The sequence below is a fragment of the Chinchilla lanigera genome, unplaced genomic scaffold, assembly GCF_000276665.1.
Source record: "Chinchilla lanigera isolate Chin_1 unplaced genomic scaffold, ChiLan1.0 scaffold00021, whole genome shotgun sequence".
Taxonomy (NCBI): domain Eukaryota; kingdom Metazoa; phylum Chordata; class Mammalia; order Rodentia; family Chinchillidae; genus Chinchilla; species Chinchilla lanigera.
In genome coordinates this window covers 826146-836484 of record NW_004955422.1, presented here as the reverse complement: position 1 = coordinate 836484, position 10339 = coordinate 826146, and the positions used below count along the sequence as shown (strand labels likewise).

At 58.8% G+C, this 10339-nt stretch overlaps 1 protein-coding gene across 1 annotated transcript; it reads right to left on the bottom strand.

The window, feature by feature from the left end:
* Positions 1–2001: 2001 nt before the first annotated feature.
* Rapsn (receptor-associated protein of the synapse) lies at positions 2002–9929 on the bottom strand. The gene is made up of 8 exons (XM_005383970.2): positions 9567–9929; positions 8849–9187; positions 5115–5273; positions 4671–4769; positions 4479–4601; positions 3976–4029; positions 3056–3255; positions 2002–2268 (listed from the first exon to the last, which is right to left on the bottom strand). The coding sequence occupies exons 1-8, from the start codon at positions 9756–9758 to the stop codon at positions 2196–2198; spliced, it is 1239 nt and encodes a 412-aa protein (XP_005384027.1). The 5' UTR covers positions 9759–9929; the 3' UTR covers positions 2002–2195.
* Positions 9930–10339: the final 410 nt, after the last annotated feature.

The following is a 10339-nucleotide window of genomic DNA, read 5'->3' as shown; positions in this document are numbered from 1 at the left end:
GGCAGGTGGGGGGGATTGAGGCCCCCTGGCTCGAGGTCCTGTCTCTCGCTGAGTGCCGGCGCGTGTGTCTCAGCTGCTAACCCTCTGAGCGGACTCCTTCCGACCGCCCGGATGGGGCTGCAGCCTGCGGCCCACGTGCTCCTGAGACAGGAGCGGGCTGCAGGCAAAGGTGGCTTGGTCGGGGCTGTCGCTGCCCTCCCTTTGCTCCCGTCATGACCGCAGGGGACCGGAACAGCTCGCCTCAGCTGCGCCCCCTTCATCCGCTGGACAGCACAGTCCCCTTCCCCAGCCCAGCACTGGTAGAGCCAACCCGTGGTGTCCAGCACAAGCCAGCACAAGGCAGCAGGGACCAGCACCTGGCAGGACAGTCCACCTACGGTGTTCCACAAAAGCCAGCCTCTACTAGGGAGGGGGAAACGAAGGGAAAAGGGGAAAAAAAGAGAGAATTGTAGGAAAAAAATCTGCCAATATGGTGGCACATGCTTGTCATCCCAGCACTCGGGAGGCTGAGACAGGATGATCACTGCGAGTTTGAGGCCAGCTAGCCTGGACTACATAGAATGCGCCTGTCTCAAAAAAAACAACCAAACAAACAAAGGAAAAGGAAAAAATGGGGCCAGGGATATAGCTCAGTGGCGTAAGCATTTGCCTGGCAAGCCTGGGGTCATGAGTTTGATTCCCGGTACCAAAAAAAAAAGAAAAGGAAAAAATGGAAACGACACTTTTTGTAAATAAGGAAGGGAAGGGGTTGAAGGGACAGGAGGAAAATGGGAAAAAATATGATCAACATATATCATGTACAGGTACAAACTCCCTATGATGAAAGTGATCATTATGTATATCTAAATTGCACCAATTTTAAAAAAGTCAATCTCTGACAGTGACACCAGCAGTGGCAGGAACTAGGTGCCCAGGGACTGTGCTTTGCCAATTCATGATTTCCACCTGAGTGGAGCAGAAAGCACTTAGGCTAGGGGCTGGGGATTTAGCTCAGCAGCAAAGTGCCTGCCTGGCAAGCACAAGGTCATGAGTTCGATTGCTGGTACCGGAAGAAAACCAAAAGCCCTTAGGCTGGCCGGCAATACTAAGTGTCTCACATCCAGGATCGCTAATGCTTTTGCTTTTTATTTATTTATTTATTTGTTTTGTTTTGGTTTTTGAGACAGGGTCTTACTATGTAGCCCAGGCTGGCCTCTAACTCACTGCGATCCTCCTCTCTCAGCCTCCAGAACCCTGGGATTATAGGCATATGCCACCAGGCCTGGTGCAACAGGAGATTTTTTTTAAAGTGGGGATTGAACCTGGGGCCTTCCCACTGAGCTACGTCTCCAACCATCCCAGTATTTTTGAGACAGGGTCTCCCTATATTGCCCAGGATTGCCTCAAACGTGGGATCCTCCTGACTCAGCCTCCCAGATCGCTGGGGATTAGAAGGTGTGCACTACCATGCTCAACCTCCCACCCCTTCAAAGCACTGTCTGAGGAGTGAGCGTTATCCTCCCACTGTTACAGACAGGGAAAGGAGGCTCCTCGAGACAGAGTGACGTGCTCAAGGTCGCACAGACTAAGTGGCAGAGCAGGGACGTGCACCCAGCTTGACGGAGACTGGACCTCGCAGCTCGAGGAGAAGCGCTCAGAGCTGGCAGTCAGGGACGGCAGCACAGCTTGGTCCCGGGTTTGTGTCCTGGATTAATACTCCCCTTTGGGGTAACTCTGTACTGTTCTCTTCTGATTGTAGCTGGCTGCATGCAGAACCCTCTCTGCTCAGGAGATGACGCACGCATGCGCCTTTGTGACTGCTTGACCTCCACAAGTCCCTGAGCCGGCAGTACGCCCGGCCTGCAGTGCCGCTCCCCAGCTGCCGCCGCCTGGGTCACCAGAACATCCCAGCGCCCCGGAAGGGCGCCTCAGGGTCCCCGGCAGCGCGGCTGTGGCTGGGGAGGCTGCGGAGCCCTGGCCTCAGCACCCTCACACGTGGCAGGAGAGCGAGAATCCGGGGACCAGGTACAAACGGTTTATTTTTCTATAAAGAGCAAAGTACAAAGAGGCAGGGGAGACCCGCGGAGCAGCGGAGACGGCCAGGCCCGGGGCGGCCCGGAGGCGTGCAGCAGCTGTCCCGGGTAAACGGAGGCTCGGGTCTGCGTGCAGGTGGGGAGGGCGGAGAGGGCGCAGGCCGGGCTGGGGCCGCGCGGCGGTCACACGAAGCCGGGCTTCATGGATGCTCGGCGGCAGTTGGGGCAGCCCCGGGCCACGTTCCTCTGCAGGCACCTGAGGGGGCAGCGGGCCCTGTGGCTCCCGAGGCACAGCGCCCTGGCCCGGCCTGTCCGCTCCCTTCCCCGGGGGGCCGCGGGCACTCGCTGTCCCTGACAGCACAGAGGGGAGCCCGGCCCCACGGGCTGACCCGATGGCCTCCAAAGCCCCTCTGTGTTCCTTGGGGAAATGACGCGACAGTGCCACCCGAGGACTGCTGGAAGGGCTCAAGGGGCCAGCGAACTGGAAGTTCTAGAACACACCTGGACCTGGCCATGAGGGCGCTCTGGGAGGCTGAGGCAGGAGGACTGCATGTTTGAGCCCAGCCTGGGCACTTTAGTGACTTAGAGAGACCTTGTCTCAAAATAAAGAATTTTTTCTAAAAGGGCCTGGGGCTGTAGCTCAGTGCGAAGGCCCCAGGTTCAATCCCCCAGCAAAGTAATGCCTCTCTGTTTTGTTTATTGGTTTGTTTGGTTTTTGTGGGGGTTTTTGGGGGCTTTTGTCTTTTTGAGACAGGGTCTCGCTATGCAGTTCAGACTGGCCTTGAGCTCACTTTGTAGCCCAGGCTGGTCTCGAACTCACAACGATCCTCCTGCCTCAGCCTCCCCAGTGCTGGGATTACAGGTGTGCGCCACCACGCAGTAACGCCTCTCTGAATTCCTCCGGGTGATGACGGAAGTCACCCACAGCAGCCGGGAGGCTTCGGAGTGGATGAACGGGAAGTGCGCGGAGCTGCTGGGCCCCGGGCAGCCCCAGGCCAGTGTGCGCTGTCCCTGTCCCCGGTGTGGCCGCCGGCGGCCCTCACCTGAGGTGGAAGAGGTGCGCGCAGGGCAGCGCCTGCAGCCGGCCGTTCTGCTCGCCGATGGCCTCGCCGCACAGCCCGCAGTAGAGCTCCGTCTCCTCCACGCATGCGTGGAAGCGCACGACGTGGGCGCGCACCTCGCGCTGCAGCCCCTTGCTGCGGCAGATGTCCTCGGCCAGCCGGTGCAGCCGCAGCTGGCTCAGCTGGCGGGGACAGCGCATGCGTGGGGAGGGCCGGGGGCGTGCTGTGCTGTGCAGCCCTGCCCTGCCCAAGCCCTGGTTCCATGCAGCAGAAGCGAGTGGGGCGAGCAGAGGGTTCTGCCCACCCCTCCTCTGCAGGACTTTAGGGCCTCCCACCTGCGGCCTGGCCTCCCATCGCAGCGCCTTTCTTTCCTGTCTCCACCCGCTTTTCTAGCAGCCTGACCCTGAGTCTACACCCGCCAAAGGCGGGCGCAGTGGGCACGGAGCTGGCCGTGCTCTGCCGCAGCGCCTGCAGGTTTCTGGAAGACCCAGACGGCTGAGCCTGGCCCCGCATCTTCAGGGCTGGGCGTTGTGATACACTGAACGTGGAGATGCCACTGTGGAAGGAACCCAAGTGTGGCCTGGCACAGACCAGGGAGCGGCTGAGGGACCTCGGTGACTCTCTGAGCTGCATGGGCCTCCTCTGGAGCAGGGGCCACAGTGCCCACCCCAGGGAGACGGGACAGGAAGTGACACCTATCCAGGGTATCCTTCTGGGTCTCGGGGACAGGAGGACGCCGTCGGGTCCAGAGACGCTCAGAGGCTCTGAGGAATCCCTCTCCCTGAGTGGTGACCTTCCTGCTCCACCCCAGGGCCATGGGCTGGGGGTCAGGAAGGGCTCCGAGTCATCCAGGCCTGGGGGCTCCCAGAACCCCTGATCCAGGAGACAGAATCAGGTCTGACCTTGTTCCCCACCTCCTCGGCCAGGTCCTGGGCTCTCTCGATGGCGTCTAGAGCCTGCAAGACCAGCAGAGGCCAGGGCTCAGGCGCAGGGTCTGACAGGCTAACGGCAGACCGGGGAGGGCACAGGGCAGGGTTGCTGCCCTGTGTGTGGCAGTAGCAGGGAGCAAAGGGTAGAGCTGCAGGAGCGGCAGGCTGTGCATGTCAGAATGGGCAGGATGTACCTGTCTCACATACCGCTGGGAGACGGTACAAGTCAGTTAGTGTCCTGGGTTCGAGTCCCAGTGTGGGCTCTTCACTAGCATGGGTCCCTAGGCCACGCATGGGCCTGCTCCATGCTGGGAAGCTAACTTGGACTGTCCCAGCCTCACAGGAGCAGGGGGTGCTGACTTCGGAGAAGGGGGCCCAGGGAGCCCAGACCGGGACAGACCTGCAGCTTGGCAGGACTGGCTGGTAGGAACAGGGGTGGCGGGCAGGGCCAGGGCACGGGATGGGGCCGCCCTCACCTTATCCAGCGCCTTCCTGGCCACCCAGCACTTGGTCACACCCAGCAGCACCTGCACCTGCCCCAGGCGGTTTCCGATCTCGGTCATGATGCTCATGGCGGAGTCGTACCTGGGGACGGCTGTCTGTACAGTGGAGGAGGTGGCATCAGGCCGGGCCAGGCCAGTACCCACTCCCCGTCCCAGGGACCTCACCTCCAGGTCCCCGCGGCTCCGGTGGATGTCAGCAAAGCAGAGCAGGCAGAGCGCCTGCAGCGGCCGGTCCCCGTGCTGCAGCGCGATCTTCATGGACTCCTGCGAGGGGTGGGACAGCCCTGGGGTCACAGCGCCCTCGGAGCCCCTGCACAGCGCGTGTGCGGAGGCTTCACACACTGAGGCCACAGTGCCTGGCTGGGCTGCGGTCACTGACTGACGGCAGAAGCCCGGGCTCCGGGAGAAGTGCTTTGTTCAAGGTCCCAGCAAGCAAGTGGCATAGCTGGGGTTTGAACCCCAGACTGGCTCCCTTCCTGCCTGACGCTTCCGGGTGTTCACAGAGGGTGCTGGGGCCCCAGAGAAGACCGCCCCCTGAGCATGGACCAGAAGGGGTGTGGTTCGGGCCCAAACCTCGCCTGCCCCCCCACTGCTTCCCTGCCACCCCACCTCACAACACTCCATGGCACTGCCCAGGTGGCCCAGCAGGCGGTAGGCCACGGCCATGTGGTACTGGCTCATGGCCCGGTACTTGAGGCTCCAGCCTTTGCCGTAGTCATTGACAAGCTCCGCCGCCTTGCAGGGGAAGAACAGGGCTTTCTCGTAGTCCTGCGGGGACACGGAGGGCGTGCTGAGCGCGGGAACTGGGGTGGGGAGGGGTAGCCTTGGTCAGCATTGCCGCCGGATCCCAAGAGGCCAGCCTGGTTCTTGGACCTCGCACATGTACAAAAAATACTTCTGCAAAGAATGAATGAAAAGATGAGAAGGGTGTGATGGTGCATGTCTGCAACCCCACCACTGGGGAGGCTGAAGCAGGAGGATCGTGAGTTCAAGCCTGCCTGGGGAACACAGTGGGTTCCAGGCCAGCCTGGACTACATAGTGAGACCCTGTCTCAAAAAGAAAAATAGAGGAGAGGAAAGGAAAGGAGAAAAGAAAAGGGAAGGGCGGGGTGGAGGGCAGCAGCAGGTGTCCAGTCCTAAACGGGCCCTCAGCTTCCGGGCCATGTGAGGCGGGGATATCAGTGTCCCCTCCCCCAGGATCAGTGCACCCCATGGGCACGGGGACAGCAGCTCAAGGGACATCGGAACAGGCGGGCGAGGCATCGAACTGTTCTCTTCCGCGGCCTCCCAAGGCCTTTTCTCTGGGTCCTCAGCGCATGGCGTCGCCTCCTGTGTGTTAGGAAAGTGGGAGATCAGCGGTGACTCCGTCCCCACCTGCCCATCCTGGCCCTGCCCTGCCCTGCCTCCCGCATGCCCCCTCCCATGCCACCGCCCCCACACGCCCCATCTGTATGTCACTGTGTTCTTTTTCCCCGAAACCTCCCCCCAGCACAGCGCATAGACATGCTCCGGCATCTCTCACCTCATTTAAAAATGAAAGTCAGCCGGGTGGGGTGGTGCACACCTGTGATCCCAACACCTCAGGAGGCAGAGGCAGGAAGATTGCAAATTTGAGTCCTGCCTGGGCAACTTAACAAGGGCTGGAGATGTAGCTCAGTAGTAGAGCCCTTGCCTAGCAGGCAAGAGGCCCTGGGTTTGACCCCTAGCACGGAGGAGGAGGAGCAGGAGGAGGAGGAGAATTGCAATTAATTGAATGAATAGAAGAAAACAGACCAGGATGTCCTGGCAGTACTCTGAGAGAAGGCGGGACAATGAGCAGGGCCAGCGAGGGTCACAATGCCGACTCTCTCTGAAAAGTGGCAGTTAAAGAAAGGGGAATGTCCTGCCTTTCCTTGAGGAACTATATTCCGGAGTAACCAACTGACGCTGAGGAGGGAAAGGTATTCTTTTAGAGAAAAACCCCCGCTAGTAAATGGGGAAGGAACCCAGGAACTTGGAAACCACCATCCCTAAGTAAGACTGACTCAGGCAGGAACATCAGTGGGTACTCAGACCACCGGGAAATGGTGCCAAAGCGCCAGCCCACGGGTCCACCCGCTGGGCCTCCGGGGAAGATGTGACCCTGGCCCTGGAGGGATCAGGCTGTCACTCCCCAGACTCCCTGATGTGACGCCACACGAGGGCACAGCAGCGTCCGTATGGTAAAAGGTACTGTACATTCTTTCCCAAATGACCTCGTACGGAGCCACTCTGCCTTCCCACCCGTAAGGGATAAAGGAGACAGGAAGAAATTAACAACTCCTTGAGGAAACAACACACACACGCGAGGCGGCATCCTCCACGGCAGTTCCTCTGGTTTCTGTAGTAAACTGAGAAAACGCCAGGTGCAACAGCGCACGCCTATGACCTCAGCACTCTGAGAGGCTGAGACAGGAGGATCGCAAGTTCAAACCCAGCCCGGGCAACTTAGTAAGACCGTTTCAAAATAAAAACTAAGAGCTGGGGATGTAGCTCAGAGTGAAGGCCCTGGGTTCAATCCACCAACACAGGAAAAAAAAAAGAAAAAGAAAAAGAAAAAGAAAAAGACATCATGGAAGATAAAGGGGGAGGGGAAGAGTTTTCTAATGAAAGAGATGTAAAAGACACAACAAGCCAGTGTGATGAGTGCCTCTTACTTGTGTTCCGGTTCAAACAGGCCGAGGAGAAGGGCATATTTTTAGGATAAGCAGAGAAATTTAAATACAGACTGGCAGCCAGGGGTATAGCTCAGCAGCAAAGCACCTGCCTGACAAATGCAAGGTCATGAGTTCAATGCCTGGTGCCAATAAATAAATAAATAAATAAATAAATAAATAAATAAATATAGACTGGGCATGAGGTGCTAGAGACCACTGGAAAATTTGGTGTGTGATCAACTATAGGGGCCGGGGATATAGCTCAGTGGCATAAGCACCTGTCTGACAAGCTTGAGGTCATGAGTTCAATTCCTGGTACCAAAAAAAAAAAAAAATCAATTCTGTGATTATATAAAGTCCTTATAAAACAAGGTGCCAAAGTTCAGGTGTGGTGGTGCACACCTATAATCCCAGCACTCAGGAGGCTGAGGCAGGGGGATTGTTTCAAGTTTGAGACCAGCCAGGGCTGCAGAGTGAGACTCTGTCTCAAAAAGACCAAATAGATAAATAAATAAAGTAAAAAGATAAAACAAAGTGCCAAGAACAAAGAAAACAGTGGGGCGTGGTGGCGCACGCCTGTAATCCCAGCACTCAGGAGCCTCATTGTGAGTGTGAGGCCAGCACAGGCTACATAGTGAGTTCAAAGCCAGCTTCAACTACGTGGCTAGACCCTGTCTTAGAAAACCAAAACAGCAACAACAACAACCCCCAATAAACAACAAAAAAAACCTATTATTTGCATATGAGGCTGGTTGTAACTTAAGATTCGCATGTAGAGAAAACAAAACAAAACTGTAAATCAAATATGGCGCCTGCCTTGGTACCTTACTCCTATAGTCTCAGCACTTGGAGGCTGAGGCAGGAGGATCCAAAAGTTTGAGTCCAACCTGGGTACCTTGGCAACTTAGTGAGACCCTGTCTCCAAATAAAAATAGAAAAGGGCTAGTTCAGTGCAGGGTTCACTCCCACGTACCCAAAAGAGAGTGGCAAAAATACGTAGGATTATTCAATCTATGTGGTAATTATGTAGAAATTCATTGTATTCTTCCATTTTCTCATAAGGTTTTTTCAACGTAAAAAAGGTGTGGGTTTTTTTTGTTTTTTTTTTTTTTTTTTGTACTGGAAATCAAACTCAGGACCTTGTGCTTGCCAGGCAGGTGCTTGTGCCTCTGAGCTATATCCCCAGCCCAAAAAGGTTTAAAAATATGGCTGGGCATGGTGGCACATGCCTATAATCCCAGCACTCAGGAGGCTGAGGCAGGAGGATCATTGTGAGTTTGAGGCCAGCCTGGGCTACAAAGTGAGCTCAAGGCCAGCCTGAACTGCATAGCGAGACTCTGTCTCAAAAAGACAAAAAAAAAAAAGAGGTTTAAAAGTATAGGGGCTGGGGATTTAGCTCAGTGGCACAGCGACTGCCTGGCAAGTGCGAGGTCATGAGTTCGATTCCCGGTACTGGAAAAAAGAAAAGTATACCTGTCCCCTCGCTATCTTATGTCATCCCCATACGTGGTGTCCAGTTCCAGAAAACAGAACCGAGTGGCTGTCCCTGGGGTCCCCCCTCTCCTCCAGCCACCCTCCGCCCAGGGCAGATCCAGCTATTCGGCCCCAGGCTCACTGAGTTCCGCCATGCTCTGGGCACCGACGCCCCCAGCCGGCCCCGCTGCCCACCTTGACCTGCGCGTAGAAGCTGCCCAGGCTGCAGCACACGCGGCACTCCAGCATGGTGTCGTCGTTGTTGTGGGCGTAGCGCAGGGCCTTCTCGAAGCTCTCCAGGGCCTTCTGGAAGAGGCTGAGGCCCAGGAAGGCGTTGCCCATGCTCAGGCTGACCTGGCCGCCGAGCCGCGCGCCCGCCCGGGTGCCCGGCAGGCCGAGGCAGGTCTTGCAGTAGGAGACGGCCTTGGGGAATTCACACAGCTTCTCGTTGCTGCGGGCCAGGTTCAGGTAGCTCTCCAGGAGGAAGTCGGCGTCCTCCAGCTCCCGCGCGGTGTCCACCTGGACCACGGCGAACTGCCACGGGCGGGAGGCGGGGGCGCTCACAGCAGCGGACCCCGAAGCCTCGGACCCGGCGCCCGCACCCTCCCAGCCTGGCTGAGCTCAGCGTGCAGCCCAGGCCCGGCTCCGCACAGAACCCCACCGGGGCTGGAACCTATCGTCGGAGACCCGGGCTCCCCAGCCCCGGCCCCTGGGCCCTAGGCCTCTGCATCAGGGGCTCAGACACATGTTCAAGGCCCAGGGCATAAGCCTGGGCCCCCGCCCCCAACATGCAGGCCTTGGATGGGGATCGGAGCCGCGGCCCCAGCCGCCAGCCTGCAGGACTCATGGGAGCCACAGGTCCCTGCAGCGGCCGGGGCCCAGCCCTGCACTGCGCGCCCGGGCAGCTGCCCACCTTGAGCATCTCCCGGTAGCGGCCCATCTCCGAGTGCGCTGTCACCAGGCAGCCCAGCACCCGGAAGCGGCCCGCGGGGTCCGCGCTCTTCTCCAGCACCTTGGTCCACACCTGCAGCGCCTTCTCGGTGCGGTTGGACTGGTACAAACGCAGCCCCTTCTCAATCTGCTGCTTCGTCTGGTCCTGCCCCATCCTCCCCGGCCCCTCGCCCAACCCGGGATTGACCCAGCGGCTCCTCAGCGCCCCTCGCCCCTCATGGCCCCAGGAAGGAAAGCAGCGGCCGGCAGGCGCCAAGTGGGGCCTGGGTAGGAGCGGGCGCCACCCTGGGAACACAGCTGCTTCGGCGGCCGCCCCTGCGCGCAGCTGTCCCTGCCACTTGGAGCCACGTGGCCTCTGAGGAATGTCAGCAGCAAGGTCACGGGGCCCGGCCGCACCCACCCACCCACGCCGAGTGGCTTCCCGAGGGATCAGCACCTGACCACCTGCACGCCCCCACCTGTGTGTCTCCGGCACCCGAAATGCCCCTGACACCAGGGACCGGGCAGGGCCGACAGCGCCGAAGCAGAGATGGCCCTGGGGCCGGTGCCCAGCCCGCCTCCCCTCTGCCCACACGTCCCGGCCCGAGGCCGTGTTCCTGTGATGCACTGCCGTCACCTGGCCAAGGGCTGGTCGCACCAGTCCCAGTGCCTCCCGCCAGAGAGAAGGCCTTCGAGCTGGTTGGTGTGGGAGGCCTGGGTTCCTACTAACTGCAAGGGAGACCCCAGCTGGGCCAT